The 17,493-nt window shown below is 44.8% G+C and overlaps 1 protein-coding gene across 2 annotated transcripts in view; it reads left to right on the forward strand.

Annotated features, from left to right (window-relative positions):
* The window catches only part of LOC143033839 (2,4-dienoyl-CoA reductase [(3E)-enoyl-CoA-producing], mitochondrial-like), a 128,632-nt gene extending 126,688 nt beyond the window's left edge, over positions 1–1,944 (forward strand). For both annotated transcript variants that reach the window (XM_076199387.1, XM_076199388.1), the window contains one exon: positions 1,477–1,944. Coding sequence is in view for 1 of the 2 variants with exons in the window: in XM_076199388.1 (XP_076055503.1) it covers positions 1,477–1,605 (129 nt within the window). In the remaining variant the exon portion in view is untranslated. The remainder of the gene's footprint in view (positions 1–1,476) is intronic.
* Positions 1,945–17,493: the final 15,549 nt, after the last annotated feature.

Raw genomic sequence — 17,493 nt, forward strand, 5'->3', positions numbered from 1 at the left:
CCAAAGCATCGCTCTGGTCGGCCAAGGAAGATATCAAATCGTACTTCTACGGTTCTAACTGCCTCCTACGGTTATTAGGAGGCAGTTAGAACCGTGAGATATGTTTAGAATCTGACTCCATGTGACATCGAGTGCGCCTAAACAGAGTTGCCAAATAGTGTGTATTGTCTCGGCTAAATACGGGTACAAACGCTAGCATTGAAAAATAGCGAAAAAATTTGGGTGGAAAGTTGTATTTTTCGCATGTTTTGAGTTTAGGGGAAAGTTGGGGCGCCTATAATTTTGCGCCCAAACTTTTCGCGGCCACTGTATACATTTATATAACTATGACTATCACCCTAGTTCAGTGGTTGGCACCCTTATTAGGAAATCTAAATTCTAGTTTGTCAGTGTTTTGTCCCTGGATAATATGAAAATACTCATCTTTATACTGATGCTGCTTTAATGAACAAAAATGGATGACAGAGTCAGTAAAACAAAAATTTTTTTTGCCCTGAATTTTGGTGGCACCCTCAGTTGATCTCACGGCATCCTTTGGTGCCACGGCACACCGGTTGGGAACCACTGCCCTAGTTATTGGTAGGCAAATGTTAGTGACCTCTCGTATGACCTCGAAATATCAGAAGTCATATCTCCTGTATTAGGATGGTTTGGACACATGGAAAGAATGAGTGAAGAAAGACTGGTAAAAGAGGTATGGAAGGCAGATGTGGAGAGACTGAACATGAGGGGACGTCCTAGGATGAGATGGATGGATGGGGTGAGGGGGGCTTTGGGGAAGAGGGGAATGTCTGTTGAGGAAGGACGGGAGAGGACAGAAGACAGGGGTGAATGGAGAATGATTGTATATGGATGATGATGTGATGCGTGAGGTGGAATGGGTGGGGGGATGGGGGTGAGGGAGTATGTGTGAGCAAAATTCGACGCAGCCTGAAGGGATTTCTCCCCGTCTTCTCCTTTTATGCATGGGGGGGGGGGTCGCCGATTTAATGAAGCGGCCTTGCTGTGGATGTGCTGTGTCTTGCGACACTTCTTCTGACCCAGGGCAGTGGACAAGGAGCAGGGATGATCCGTCATCCAGGACGTGCTAAGATGGGAGGGAGGGTGGAGGGGTGTGGAGTGTATTTAGGGATGGAATGGGTGGGAATGATTTTATGCCTTCTTTTTGGCTACCTCCCTGGTAAGGGGGGAAAAAGCGTTGGTAAATGTATGTATGTATATCTCCTGAACAGTTGTTGAATTGACCTTAAAATTTCAGAAATGTGTTTAAAGCCTTAAAACTACCTATAAGCAAAATTTTAGCAAAATCAAGGATGAGATGTTACTTGTTGATCTTACAGAATACCCCCACAATGATGTGTCAATAAACGAGTCATTAATTATTGATTATTGTAATGTGCTCAGTTTGTGTTATAAACATGATTACCATATTTTTTTGTGATTGTTTGCCATGGGAGTAATTTTTCTATTTTGCAGACAGTGGCCTTCGATGGAGGAGAATATCGATTCATGGCTGGGGAGTTCAACATATTGTCAAAAGTTACAAATGAACAGTGGGATTTCATGGAACAAGTGATCCGTTCCTCCAGTAAAAAGTCAAAATAAAATTATTATAACATCACCAAAGCAATTCATAAAGTCCTTCCTACCAGTTTGAACCCTATCCTCACATAACATCATTCTTTATTAACCTTATTAGAATTATATGAAAATTTCATAAAAAATTAATCTGAATATATAAATCTTATATCTACAAGACAAGAGCCTATGAAAACCATGAGAAAATTCTTCAACCGTAATGACCCAATGGAAATGATGTATTGATTGGTGCCAGTCTTCTGTATCCCTTATCGGTGCAAATAATGTACAAATAATTTGACATTTTAACCTGTAATTTTTAGTATGGGCCTACTGTTCTATTTGAATAAAAGTAGTTAAAACGTTGTTTGTATATATACTGCCAAGGAAATCTTCAGCAATACTCTGCATGTTATTGTGGGGTTAAAAGCTGCTTAGTAGCTTGTAGATGATACTTTAGGGTCTATATGGGGTGCCCATACAGACAAGAGATATAATTTTGTCTGTGATAAAGGAAAACTTTATTATACTGCAACTTTCCTTCTATTATGCTGTCCCCCAACTCTTAATACTGTCCTGTACCACTTCACTGAGAAAGAAAAAGAGGAGCACAAGAAGCTGAGAGAAGAGTGGGAGTGAAGGATAGAGTAGAACTAGGAGTGGAGGGATGGGGATGGTTCAAGGAGGGAGTCACAAGTGTGGAACAAGGAAGACTGGAGAAAATAGAAGGTGAAATGACAAAGCAAGGAAGGTTGTAGAAGAGAAGAAATGAACATTAAGATTGGATACAAAATAGGATGAGAGAACCATATGAGAGGTACAAAGAGAAGTAAAGTATAAGATAAAGGGGGCAAAAAGAACATATGTGAAATGGGATACGACAGGAGATTTTGAAAGTAATAACATGCTTTGGAAGGAAATTAAGAGGGGAAGGGAAGGTAAATCAATTAGAGAAGAAAAAATAAAAGGTACAGATGGAGAGATGATAACGGCAGAGACAGCTGTAAGAGAAGATGGGCAAAGTATTTTAGGAAATTGCTAAATGTGAAGGAGGATAGGGAAGGAAAGGTACTTGCAGTGGGAAGTGCTAAGAAAATGATGAGTGTGGGAAATGGAGGAGAGATATGATGAAAGCAGTTATTAAAACAATGAGAGCAGGTAAGGCACCTGGATTAGATGGGTGTCATGCATTGTCTTAAAAAGGGAGGTACAGTGGTGGACTGGCTGATGAGGTTGTTTAACCTCTTCAATATGAGTCAAATTTTCGTGTGCAGCATTGGATGCCTAGCGTACAATGCATCACATTACTTGCATTATAAAATATTAAGTCACTGCTGTATTGCTTGTTCTTTTTCACTGTGACTAATAATAAACACAGAAAATGTGATCAAACCAGTTCACAGAATTTGAGGGTCACACTCATTATAACTACAAAATCAATATAATTAAGATGTTGTTGTTGTTGTTGTTGTCGTTCCCTAGACTGTCTGTCCGAGCAGTCCCGTCTCCCCAAGGAAGGCCACAGCCGAGACTGGGTTTTCCCACAAATCCTTTATAGAGTGTATGTTGTGTTGTTTGCGTGCATGATTGTGTATAATGCAGTCTTCCATTATGTGTTGTATGGTATGGGGTGAAGTGTTACATCCTGGGCAGCTGTTCACAACATGGTCGTCCAGCCTCTTCTGGTAGCTTAGAAGTGCTGGGTGGTGACCGCATCGCAGTCTGGCCAAGTGGACTCTGTCCTTTCGTGGGAGAGAGGATTCAGAAGGGTGGATATCAGGGGGTCTGGCATACAGCAGTGTGTTGTCTTTCAGTGTGTTAATGGAGCGGTGAGTGATATGATTATGAATATGTTTCCGGAGGCTGGTATTTGGTGGTTGTGGAGGAAGAGAAGAGAGTATCTGTGCGTAATAAAGGTCTTTGGGTGTAGTTTTAATGTTTCTTGGTGTGTGTGGGTGTTCTGCTATGTAGTGTAGCGGGTGTGATGTGTTTGTGGTGGCTGCAGCAAGTGTTTGTGTGCCTCTCATGTCGAGGTGGTCCTTGACTTTGAGGACTTTTGTTTCATGGTGTAAGTGGTCTGTAGGTGATGTATTTGTGCAGCCTGTAATTGTTTTTAGGGCTTTGTTTTGTATGATTTGAAGGGTGTTGTGGTGTGTCTCACTGAGATTAGGAGCCCATGCAGGACTCGCATAATTCATCACTGAGCGTATGCATTGTTTGTATATTGTTATATTAGTTTCTTTGTTTTGTCCAAATGTTGTTCCAGTGATTGATTTAAGTGCGTTAAGTCTAGGTGTGCATTTGTTTTTTATGTTTGTGAGGTGTTGTCTGAAAGACATGGATGTATCGTATGTTACACCAAGAATTTTCGGTGTGTTTGTGTGTGGTATTAGAGTGTTGTTGATGTAGAGATGAGGTATGTATTTGTGTTCTTTTGTCCAGTTGGTGAGAAGTGTTGCTGTAGATTTGGTTGGAGCTATTTTGAGTCTGTTTGTGATGAACCATGTGTTGAGTGTGTCAAGGTAAGGCTGGATTATTTCTGCAGCTTTGTCTGTGTTACGATGTGTGCATGTGATTGTTATGTCGTCTGCGTAGGAAGAGATTTGTATTTCTGAGGTGTCTGGCGTGGGTAAGTCATTAAGATGTTGATGCTGGCATCCTCGTATACCCACTCGCACCTCATGATGCCTAGGTAGGCATCATTCTTGCGAGCAGTATCAGCTGCCTGATCGATGATGATTTGATGATGCTTCACAATACTTGTTACTGCTGTATTACTCATTCTCTTTCACTCTGAATATTAATAACCACAGAAAATGTCAAGCCAGTTCACAAAAATGTAATTTTCGCAGGAAAATTAATTTTTCCCTGATACAAACCTGAGGTACTCCTTACACTAGGATACTCTCGCGTAGCGCGAATATTTCTACTGCGAAATTAAAATCCTCACTCTGGGTCTGGGCACACTATAACCATTCTCTGAGCCAGGTATGATTTAAGCACAAGGTTGTCAGGCAAGGAGAAGGAACTGTTTAGAGGGGTGGTTGAGGAGGGCCATTAAAGGTAAGGAGTACCTCAGGTTTGTATCAGGGAAAAATTAATTTTCCTGCGAAAATTATATTTGTTCCGAAGAATACAAACTCTTCGGTACTCCTTACACTAGGAGACTCGGACTTAGGAGGGAAGGAAGTTGTTATCTAGCCTGGGAAACCGCTGTAAGGAAAATCTAGTGTGCTAAGACTATGTTGACCAGACCCCTATACATTCCCCTCACTTTGAAGTGCACCCCTTTCTGTTCCCTGGAGTGGAGACAGAAAGGTTATAATCACTTTTGTACCACTGAAGGGCTTGAATTGATTCCCTTGGAATGCTTGAGAGCCCGCGGGTGAGGTAAGGGAATGTAAGAGTATGAGAAGGATTTTAGAAAGTTATCCCTGCAGTTGCCGAGCCAGAACCTGGATGAGTTGTCAGGGTCGGCTGTGTGCTCTTGAGGAGGGGTACATCATTTTCAGGACTTCTTGGGCGGCCACTATGGGGCCCAAAGATAAGTTCCCTAAAGATTCCCGCATAACTTCTTTGAGGTAAAAGGAAGTGAACGTATTCTGGCTCTTCCATATACCTGCTTGAAGAACCTGGTTGACTGACTGATTCTTACTGATGACTAGGGAGGTCCCTACTGCCCTCAGGTCATGGGCAATCTGTGTGGTTCATGTCGCAGGCTCTGCGGATGACTTCCATTGTCCAGTAAGAAATGGAATTCTTAGTGATGGGCTACCTTTAGTAGAGATGAACAACCACTTTAATTCTGGTCGAAGATGTTCGGTTCTCTTGAGGTAGGTCCGGATGGCTTGTACCGGGCACAGAACTGTTTCAGTCTATTCTCCTGGACTTCCTGAGGACGTGGAAGGAGGCGATCTCAGGAATGGTGGCTCGAACTGGGACTAACTTCCTGGAGTGGCACCATTTTGCAAAGGCGCATTTCCCTTGATAAAGGTTAGCTGAGGAAGAGCAAATAGGAGCGGACATGTCCTCAACCACTTCTCTGGGAAAACCCTTCTTTAGGAGGATCTGGACTATAGTCTGAACGCGTGAAGATTGAGTGCTGAAGGGTTCTTGTGCCAAGGCCCGTTGATGGGTGGATACAGAAGATCTGGTCTTCCCTGAAGGGCCAGAGGCTCTTCTACTGCTAGCTCGAGGGCGTCCGGAAACCATGGGGCTTCGGGCCACCAAGGAGCGATCAAAGTCATCCGAAGGTAGGATGCGTGTCTTGCTCTGAGGAGTACCTTCTGGAGCAAGGGAAATGGTGGGAAAGCGTAGGAGTCCAGGTTGTCCCAACTTTGCAGAAGAGCGTTTTCTCCTGCTGTCAGAGGATCCAGGAAAGGGCTGAAATATATTGGGAGTTGGTGATTCCATCTCATTGCAAAAAGGTCCACTAGAGGGGAGCCCCATTTGCTGAGGATGAAGTTCGCTACCTCTCGATAGAGGGACCATCTGTGTTGATTATCTGATTCTTCCTGCCGAGGTGGTCCGCCCAGACACTCCTCTTCCCCGGGATGTAACGGGCTTTGAGTGACACCTGGAGATTCTTGGCTAGGTTGAGGATGTCCATCATCAGAAGGCATAGTTCCTGGGAGACTGTGCCCCCCTTGCTCGTTTAGGTAGGCTACTACCAAGGAATTGTCCGACATTATGCCCACTACTTTTCCTGAGACTTGATCCTTGAAGTGACGGAGAGCCAGGAGTACTGCTTTCAACTCAAGCCAATTGATATGGGCTGTCCGCTCGACTGTGGACCAGGAACCGCTGATGTGATCGTCGTTGAGGTGGGCTCCCCAGCCCTCCTTGGAGGCATCGGAGAACAGGAGGACTTCGGGGGGAGATGGGCCGAGGGGCATCCCCATGAGAAGGTTGCATGGGCCTTCCACCAGAGAAGAGAATCCTTGACTTCTTCGGTGAGGGAGATGTGTTGTAGGGGTTCTCCCTCTTGCGGGGCCCACTGAGACTTGAGGAGCCGCTGTAGCGGTCGCATTCTTTGTCTACTCCAGGGGATTAATTTCTCTATGGAGGCCATATGGCCCAGGAGGATTTGGCATTGTGTAGCCGTCAGGAACCTGGTCGATAGTGCCTGTGCAACTAGAGATGCGAGATTCGGGATCCCCTTTCCTACTGGGAAGGATTCCATTAGGGAGGAGTCCAGGACCATACCCAGGTACGTGACTCTCTGTTCTGGTAAGAAATCTGACTTTTCCGGGTTGACTACTGTGCCCAATTTCAGGACAAAGGTTAGGACCATTCTCAGGTGTTCTTGGCATAGCTGGGCGGAATGCATCTTGGAGGTCCAGCGACACCATGAAGTTCCCTTCCCTGATAGACGCCCTTACGGACTCTGGGGTGGCCATTCGGAACTTCGTCAGGGAAAAGGAACTTGTTGAGTGGAGACAAATAGATGACTGGTCTCTCCACACCCCTGTTGTCTTTTCTACTAGGAATAGCCGTGAGAAGAACCCTGGGTCCGGAGTCGAGACTTCCACTAAAGTTCCTGTCTGGAGCAGAACGGAGGATTCCTCCGCTAGGGCCCGCCCGCGAGCCGAGTCCGGGTGGAAGCTGCTGACTTGGATGGGATAGAGGGAGAGGTTTGGGACAGTGGAAAAGGGAAGACAATAGCCCGTCTTAATGACTTAGTAGGTCCAGTCTTCCGCCCCGGCCTCTTCCCATGCTCTCCAGTAGAGGGAGAGGCAACCCCCTATCTTGTGCGGAGGGGCTGGCGAATTCCTAGGAGTCCTGTGGGGGAGTCCGGAGCCTCTATAATGTTTGCGTCTAGGATCTCGGAGTCCACCATATCCGGGGGAATCAGCGCGTGGGTGAGCATAAATCTCCCTGAGGAGGGGGTCACTGGGGTTCCCCGAGGATGGTGTCTCTCCTGCGGGACTCGAAGTTGGCTCAGGACGTTGAGAGACAGGAAACCTGATGCTTCAGGGCTCTGCTCGCGCTTGCCAAAAAGCCTGGAGGTCGCATTCTTCCTGGGGTTGTAGTGCGGGTAAGAACTCCCACGCCGAGGCAAGGAGGCGTTCTAGCCAGGAGTTCACCGCCAGGGACAGAGCCAGTGATTGAAGGTGGGAGCTGACTTCCCTGCCAGAGAGGAGGACGTTTCGCCTGCGCAGCGACTCGGCGTCCGCCTAACCAGCTCTGGTAACCTCGCCGGGATCGAGGCTGCTCCGAGGGTTGACCCCGATGGGGTGTAGAAGCGCTTCTGGTGTTCCAATGGGACCGGAAGCCAACGCGTCTTCTCGGTCGTCCTTGTTGCGAGAGCGTCGGAGGCCTGGGCCATGGCTCTCGCCGTCTGCGTACTCCATGGAAGGTGGAGGGGAGGAGGCTGGGCTTTCTGAGAGTTGGCCGTCATGAAGATGTCAGACTCGAATGTGGCTTCCTCTGCTTTCGGGTGGCCCAGTCGATTCGCCCTCCGAACCCTCGCGAGGACGTCCGAGAAGGAAGGAGGGACCACCATCGAGGATTCCGACTGGGAAACGGGAGGGGAAAGGGAGCGTGCCCCCCCCCCCTACGGAGCTGTGGACATCGTCGTCGGCGTAGGAGGGGTCGGCACGGGCAGAGAGGAACCTCACGCTACCATCCCGGTCACTGATGGGTACAGAGGGGGGGCCGAGCAAGTGGAAGATGGTCGAGGGGGGCCCTTGGGGGCGGTGACTCCTCACGAGCTTCCGTGCGGTGCACGAACCGCGCTTGAGAAGCGCGGAAAAATTCCCGTTGGGCCTCCATCTGTTCCTTCAACGTAGTGACGAGTGAACAGAGAGTGGGGAGGAGGTCCGGGGAATGTCCGCTTGGTGAGTCCCGCCTGGGTGCGGATGGTCCGGGAGACGCCAAGGGGAGACTGCCTCCAATGGACGAAGCTGAGTCACCCACGACGAACGCGCGCGTGGGCACATCTCGGGCTTCCTGCCCACCGGGCATAGAAAGGGTTCCGGCGATGACCCGGCTCGTCTGACGACGGGTGGAAGGTGGATGTGGGGGACCACCTGAGGAGAAGAGGCCGACGCGCTCCGAATCTCCGAACTCGGCTCCTTTGTCCGTGGGGGGGCGGAGCCGCCGGCAGCGTCGCGGGGCCGGCGGACGCATCCGGGAAAATCTCGTACCCGGGGGGGGTTCGCGGGGGCGGCTATGTACAACCATTCCGTTTACTACGCTTAGGAGGGGGGAGACAACTGTCCGCGTCCTCCGCCGACGTAGCATCCGGTCAGCGAGAAATACCGCGTCTGCAACCTCGTCCCTGATCTCTGTCCCTGTGAGCAAAGGGCATGGAAGGTCACCGTTGATCACCCGGCTCTTTGTGCGTACTGCGGGATTCCTGAGTAGAAGAGACTAAGGGGCTCTTTGCCCCCCCCCCCCTTTGTCCGTGCCGGCGTCGAGTTTCGGGGGCAGCCGCAAGCGACCACATCCGGGAAAAAGGTCATACAGGAACGGTAGCTAGCGGTGGCGTTGACGCGCATGTCCGGCTACGCTAACCGTCCTGGTTTGAAGGAAGAGGACAACTTGGCCTGAGAATGACTCTAAGTGGCGTTGTACCACCTTCCTGGCGACTGTTGAGTTTCTGGGATGGGCGAGGGCAAGCCGCAAGCGACCACATCCGGGAAAAGCTCGTACAGGAACGGTAGCTAGAGGTGGCCTTAGGCGCATGTCCATCTACGCTAACCGTCCAAGTTTAAAGGAATAAAGGACAACTTGGCTTCCTGTCTACTACGCCGTGGAGGAGGGAAAGAATGCTAGTCTCCTCCGAAGCCGTAGGCCGCCTTCCCATGTTTTTGGGGGGGTGAAGAGGGAAGCCATTTTCTATGCTTGCGCACCTTTCCCCCTATCTCCCTTCGGCGAAACCACAACAATACTGGAACCAGATTCCATACTTACAGTGAAGGGTAGGATACCCGGGGGCGGTGAAGGGAATAATACAGAAAATGGAGAAGCACTGAAGAATTCCAGGACACAGGATGGCGTAGGGAAAACCCCGATGAAATTGAAGGACGACGAACTCCTTAGCGTCCTAGAGTGAGCTGGCGACAATCGAAGCTGATTGCTTGATATTCGGCCCGACGTAAACATAGAACCGCTGAGTAATTAACGGTTCGCTGCCGCGCTAATAATGGGGTTTGACTGAGAATCGGCCCATTAAGGGGGAAACCGATAAAAACTAAACATGTAGAATAGAGATGTTAACGCGGTCACTACTGCGAAGAGAATGGTTATAGTGTGCGAGACTTGTGGTGGAGGGCAAGGGCCCCCCCCCTTGCCCCAATGGGGCCCCTTACTGAGGATAAGTGTTGCCCAGACCCAGAGTGAGGATTTTAATTTCGCAGTAGAAATATTCGCGCTACGCGAGAGTATCCTAGTGTAAGGAGTACCGAAGAGTTTGTATTCTTCGGAACAATATAGGGGTCACTCAGCTACAACTACAAAAGAAATGTCATCAAGATGTTGACACCAACATCCTCATATACTGACTTGTGCCTCATGACACCTATGTAGGCATCATTGTACAGAAGGGGTTAACCACTTCAGTACAATAATGTCTACATAGGCGTAACAAGGTGCGAGTGGGTACACAAGGATGCCAGTGTTGTACACGAGTTACCCCTGGATTCTGTGAACTGGTTTGGTTATGTTTTCTGTGTTTATTATTACTCAGGGTAAAAGAGAATGAGTAATACAGAAGTGACTTTATATTTAGTGCAAGTGGTGTGATGAATTGTACATATGGCAGTTGGTGCTGCGCACGAGAATTTGACTCATACTGAAGTGGATAATATTTGTCTAAAAGGGTAGAGTGCTGGAGGACTGGAGTGATAAGTGTGAGTGTAGTAGTTTCAGAGTGATCAGTTTGTTGAGTGTAGTTGGGAATGCTTAATGGAGTGTTTTGATTGAGAGCATTAGGAGAGAAATGGAGGGAGTAATTGAAGAACAGTGTGGGTTTAGGACAGGTAGGGGTTGCATGAATTAGATTTTTGTGGTAAGGCAGATATGAGAAATCTTTAAAGGTAAGGCTGTTGAATGTCTATTGAGGAAGGACAGGAGGGGACAGAAGATATGGATGAATGGAGAATAGTTGTGTATGGATGATGCTGTAATCCATGAGGGGAAGTGGGTGGGGGATGGAGGGTGAGGGAGTGTACGTGAGAAATAAATTGATGCAGCCCGAAGGGATTTCTCCCAGTCTTCTCCTTTTCTGCATGAGGGGACAGGGGGGTCACCAATTTAATGAAGCGGCCTTCCTGTGGATGTTCTGTCTTGCGGCACTGCTTCTGACCCAGGGCAGTGGGCAAGATGCAGGGATGACCCATCATCCAGGAGGTACCAAGATAAGAGGGTGGAGGGGAGTGGAGTATGTTTGGGATGGAATGGGTGGGAGTTGTTTTTATGCCTTTGTTTTTTGGCTACCTCCCTTGTAAGGGGGAAAAATCCTTTGGTATATATATATCAGGCACGGATCCAGGGGGGGGGGGGGGGTTTGCTGAGGGGGCTGAAGCCTCCCCCCCCCAAATTTGTTCTTCCATGAATCATTGTAAGGATGTCATTTAATCAATTTTAGTACTTTCTGATGTTTTGCCAGGTCCGGGGGTTAAATAAACTGACAGCATGTGTGAGGTAGTTGGGCGGAATTGTGCTGTGTTTGGCATTTGTTTAATTCCATTTATCTGTTTTGTGCTGCGCATGTTGTAGGGTTGCCAGGGTTGTGTCTCAGTTGTGAGATATACCACGTTCGTTGGCCGTTTAACATACCTGTATTGTCACCTATATGATTGTTTTGTGTTGTTGAAGCAATCAAGTTGAAGCAATCAATCAAGAAGTATCATCTGCATACAGTAAGTGTTCAGGAATACCACAGGCTTTATAGATATCGTTAATGTAAATAAAAAACAAAATAGGACCTAGAATACTACCTTGAGGCCCCCATACTTACACCCATTAATCTCGATTTAACACCGTTAAATAAGACTTGATTACGATTAGATAAATATGACTGAAACATCTGAAGTTCAAAGTCTCTTATTCCGTACTCAGCCATTTTCACCAATAGAATACTATGATCAACTGTGTCAAACGCCTTTTTGATTTTTTATTAGATAGTCGAGTTGCAATATATTCATGTAAGACAGCAACAGGCATATATGTCGAGTGGTTTTCACGGAATCCAAATTGATTATCGAAAATGATCCCATGGTACTCAAGGTAATCTACCAATTGCTCAAGAATAACGGTTTCAAGTACTTTAGACAATACTGGAAGGATCAAAATCGGACGAAAATTTGATACGTTTGATGTGGGCCCATCTTTATGGATCGGGTGTACTACAGCAATTTTTAGGACATTAGGAGGTTGATGTTCGTGTGAGATCCTATGAACAATGCTGTGTGTTATTTATGTAATTTAGATACTTTTATTAACAGGTTCAGAAGTTCATACACGTTTTTGTTTGTATTTCTGTTTTTAAAGCTACCTTTATTTTTTATTACTTCCATGAGTCCATGTGCACTAACACTACACAAGGATCCTGCAATAATTTCTCTCTATGCGAGAGTATACGCGTGCCAGTGCCTTATCGCTGACTAGCACAAGCGTGTAACAATATAAAACGAATATACATTCTATTACATATGTCTAAAATACAGAAAAATCTGAAAAACATTATTAAGTTAAGTATACCTCAGACTTCTGGTACATCAGATTACTCAGAGGAAGGAATCTAGGTTAGCCCCCCCCCCAAATTTTTATCCTGGATCCGCCATTGATATATGTTTTTTGGGCCTTTATAGATTTGGAAAAGGCTTAAGACAGGGTAGACAGGAAGGCACTGTGGGAGGTATTGCAGATATATGGGATAGGAAGAAAGCTGTCAAGTGCAGCCATGAGTTTTTATGATAGTAGTAATGCCTGTTTTAGAATTAGGAATGGAGAGAGTGAATGGTTGGAGGTAAAGATGGGACTTTGCCAGGGATAAGTTATGTCACCTTGAATGTTTATACATGGATGGGGTGGTGCAAAAGGTAAATGCAAGGGTAATGGGTCTGGGATCTGACATGGTTAAAGAGAAAAGTGGGTTATAAGCCAGTTATTGTTTGCTGATGACACAGTTTGTGGCAGGATCAGAGGGGAGATTAAGGAAGTTAGTGACGGAGTTTGGGGAAGTGTGTGAAAGAAGTTGAATATAAATGTGGGTAAAAGTACAGTGACGAGATGTACAAGGGGAAAGAATGGAAGCAAATTGGGAGTATTAAGGGATAGAGATTGGAGGAAGTGGATAGCTTGATACATGGATGTGAGTGAGGCAGGAAAGGGAAGAGTTGAGGTGGAATGTAGATTGAGAGAAGCAAGTAAATGTCCTAGGGGATTATAAAGTGTAAAGAGAAATAGACATTTGGGAATGGTTGAAAGATGAGAATGCATGATGGTGTGATTAAGCCAACAGCACCATTGTATGTGGCAGAAAAATGGAACATAAGAAAGGAAGAGTTTAAATGTGAGATGAACTGCTCGAGAAGTATGGTAGGGGTTAAAAGGCTGGAGTTAGAAAAGAGGCGAGGAGGAGTGCAGGGGTGGAAAGGGAGTTGGGAGATAGGACTGACAAAAGAGTATTGGGATGGTTTGGACACGTTGAAAGAATGAGTGAAAAAGATTAGCAAATAGGTGTGGAAGGCAGAGGTGGATGGCGTGAACCCAATGGGACGACCAAGGATGGGGTAAAAGGGGCATGTCTGTTGAGGGAGAAGACAGAAATTAGGGGTGAGTGGAAAATGGTTGTGTATGTGATGTACTGTGATGCATGGGAGTGGGTGGGTGAGGGAGTACATGTGTATGATATTTTGATGCAGCCAGAGGGGCTTTCTCCCCATCTTCTCTTTCTCTGCACAGTGGGGTTTGCCGATTAAACAAAGTGGCCTTGTTGTGGATATACTGTGTCTTGCTGCATTGCTTCTGACCCAGGGGAATGGGCAAGATGCAGGGATAACCCATCATCCAGGAGGAACCAAGAGGGACAGGTGGTGAGTGGAGTGTGTGGGGGTGGATTTGTGCATTTGACTTTGGTTACCTCCCTTGTAAAGGGGGAAAAGCTGTTGGTATATGCAAGTTTAAATTTCAAATTCTCCATCGAGTCAATATCCCATTATCAAATAGTGAAATATACTTGCATTATGAAATAATGAGGAAAATGGGTGAGAAATGAGGTGAAAAGTTATTAAGATGATGAGACCAGGGAAGGCACCTGGGTTAGATGGGTGTCATGCAGTGTCTGAAGAAGGGAGGTACATTAATAGTGGACTGGTTGAATTTGCTTAACCACTTCAATACAAATCAAATTTTTGCATGCAGCATTGGCTGCCATCACACTTACTTGCATTATAAAATAGTCACTGATGTATTACTTGTTCTTTTACTCTGAGTAATAATAAACACAGAAAACGTGATCCAGTTCGTAGAATCCGGGGTAACTCGTGTACAACTACAAAAAAACATATATAATCAAGATGCCAGCATCCTCATATACACTTGTGCCTCATGACATCTATGAAGGTGTCATCTTACTGAAATGGTTAATGTGTTTACAGGAGGGTAGTGCTAGAGAACTGGAGGAGTAACTATAGTTCTGCTGTGCAATGAAAAGGGGAACAAATGTGAGTGTAGTTCTGGGGGGATTAGTTTGGGAAGGCTTATGGGAGAGTTTTCATTGAGAGAATTAGGAGAGGAACAGAGTAATTGTTGAGGAACAGTGTCAGTTTAGTAAAGGTAAAGGTTCTGTGAATCAGATTTTTGTGGCAAGACCTGTGAAAAAGCTTTAGCAAAGTGTAAGAATGTGTTTTTGGTCTTTATGGATTCGGGAAAGGCTTATGACAAGGCAGACAGGAAAGCACATTGGGATAGGAGGAATGATGTTAAGACCAGTCAAGAGTTTTTTATTGGGGGGGGGGGGGGGCAATTAAATGAAGTGGCCTTACTGTGGATGTGCTGTATCTTTCTACATTGTTTCTGACCCAGGGCAGTGGTCAAGATGGATGCAGGGATCATCAGTCATCCAGGAGCAGCCAAGAAAAGGGTGAGGGTGGGATCGTGAAGGGGAGTGGCATATTTACCTAGTTGTATTTTACGGGATGAGAGCTATGCTTGTACTGACCTGTTTTTGTATCTCTCTGCATCCAGTTTATTCTTAAAATCATGTATAGTTTTGGCACTCACTGTTTCTTCGTTTAGTTTGTTCCAGACATCAATCACTCCATGTGGGAAGCTATTCATTTTCGGGTCTCTTCCGTAACTGTCATTCTTCAGCTTCTTTTCGTGTCCTCTTGTTTCTCTCCTGTCCCATTTTAATAAGTTGTCTCTATCGAGAATTTCCATCCCTTTCATAATTCTGTAAATGGTCAACAAGTCACCTCATTCTCTTCTCTGTTCCAGTGTTGATAGATATTTCTCCAATCTTTGTATGTCCAATTTGATAGTGTAGGTGCCATTTTTGTTGCTACTCTTTGGATTCTTTCTAATTTTCTTATGTTCTTTTTTATGCTAGGTGCCCATAGTGTTACAGCATACTCTAGTTTAGGTCTCATTAGTGTAACCACTATTTTCTTTACCAATTCTTCATCCATGTAGTCGAAGGCCACTTTCATTGATCTTAAGTTAAAGTCTCTCCAAATAATTTATTGACATGTTTATCAGGTGTCAAGTCACGTGAGATGATCAATCCCAGGTCCCTTTCTGAATTGATTTTTTTGACTTCCTTGTTTCCAATTTTATATTGACTTGATATTCTATTTTTGCCTTTTCCAAATTACATTATGTTACATTTCTTAATGTTACGAGTTCATCTCACATCTCTGACCCCATTCCCATATTTTGTCTAGGTCTTCTTGTAGCAATCTGCAATCTTCTTCTGTTACTCTCTTGAGTAATTTGGCATCATCAGCAAAGAAGTTCATGTAACAATTTACTCCCTCATCCATATCATTTATATATATGGCAAACATTAAAGGAGCCAATACAGAGCCTTGTAAGACGCCACTCTTCACATCTTACCAGTTCAAATATTTGTCTCCAAGTACCACTCTCATTTTTTCTCCCAATTAAGAAATCCTTCATCCATTCCAGTAGCTTACCTTGTATTCCTCCCATTATTTTAATTTTTCTTATTAATTATTTGTCGTACTTTATCAAATGCTTTCTGCAAGTCCAAGAAGGCGTAATCTGCCCAGCCATCTCTTTCTTGTATTATCTCAATCTCGAGTGAAAGCATATTTTTTTGGGAGACAGGGTTGATGAAAGAGTATTAGGATGGTTTGGACACATGGAAAGAATGAGTCAAGAAAGATTAGTAAAAGAGATGTGGAAGGCAGAGATGGAAGAAATGAATATGAGGGGGCATCCTAGGATGAGATGGATGGATGGGGTAAAAGGGGCATTACTAAAGAGAGGAATGTCTGTGGAGGAAGGACAGAAGATAGGGGTGAATGGAGAAGGGTTGTGTATGAAGGATGCTGTGATGCATGAGGGGGAGTGGGTGGGGTATGGGGGGTGAGGAAGTATGTATGAGAAATAATTTGACGCAGCCCAAATGGATTTCTCCCCAGGGCAGTGGACAAGATGCAGGGATGACCCGTCATCCAGGATGCACCAAGATGAGAGGAAGGGAGGAGGGTGGAGGGGAGTGGAATATGTATGGGTGGGAGTGGTTTCTGTGCCTTTTTCTTTTTGGCTACCCCTGTGTAAGGGGGGAAAAAAGCCTTTGGTATATGTATGTAAAGGCATATTAAGTTTGTGGTACACAATCTTCTACTTCTAAAGCCAAATTGTTTAGGGTTTACTATTTTATTTTCTTCCAAGTGTTTGAACCATTTGTTTCTGATGACTTTTTTGCATATTTTTGCTACTGTGCTTGTAAGGGATACTGGTCTGAAGTTTGTAGGATCTTCTTTTGTTTCCTCCTTTATATATTGGTACTATGCTTGCATCTTTCCAATCTTGCGGTACCTTTCCTTGTTCGAGTGAGAAGTCTATTATCTTGTATAATTTGTCTGTCAGTTCGTCTATACACTCTTTCAATATCCAATTTGCAATTCCATCCGGTCCATGCGATTTCCTAACATCTAGGTTTTTTATTTGGTCTCTCATTTCTTTCTGTGTTACCTTTTTTTCATTTTGGGGTATCTTTCTTGTCCATCTTCCCAAAATTGTGAGCTCTCAATTGTAAAAACAGACCTGAAATGTCTGATCATAACTTCTGCCATTTCTGTGTCATCTATTTATTCTTTATCTCCTTCACACAGTTTTACTATTTCATGTTTATCCTTTAGTTTTTCATTTATATATCTGTAAGAGTTTAGGTCGATCCTTACATTTGTCTATCTTTTTTTTAATTTCTTCTTTCTTTCCCGTGTATATTCACATATTCGTTCATATTGCTATTTTTTTTTTTTTTTTTTTTCTATTTTTCCAGGCTGTGTCTCTTCTGCACCTTTTGTTATACCAACACTTTATATAAATCTTTTTGTTTCTTCTTTGGTACATATTTATCAATTCCTTCCCTATACTGTACTTTTCTTTGAATATTTTCCATTTGTCTTCCATCTTGTTTCCTCTTTGGAGAATTTATCCCAGTTTGTTTTGGAATTTTTTTCTTGGTTTTACAAAAACATTTTGTTGTACACTAATCTTCCTTCTCTATGTTAATCATTCCTACCTACACTGTTTTGTTCTTTTAATTCAAACTCTATTAGTATATGGTCACTTTTGAATTGGTGTTTTATACTCCATTTTGTTCACAATATCTGGTTCAGAAGTTAATATCAAGTCTAGTTTTGATGGTTCCTCATTGTTTCTATAAGTCATCCCTCGTTATTTGTGTTTTTTTAATCCGCAGTTTTGACT

Source organism: Oratosquilla oratoria, chromosome 16 (assembly GCF_046742065.1).
Source record: "Oratosquilla oratoria isolate Oo_2021 chromosome 16, ASM4674206v1, whole genome shotgun sequence".
Classification (NCBI taxonomy): domain Eukaryota; kingdom Metazoa; phylum Arthropoda; class Malacostraca; order Stomatopoda; family Squillidae; genus Oratosquilla; species Oratosquilla oratoria.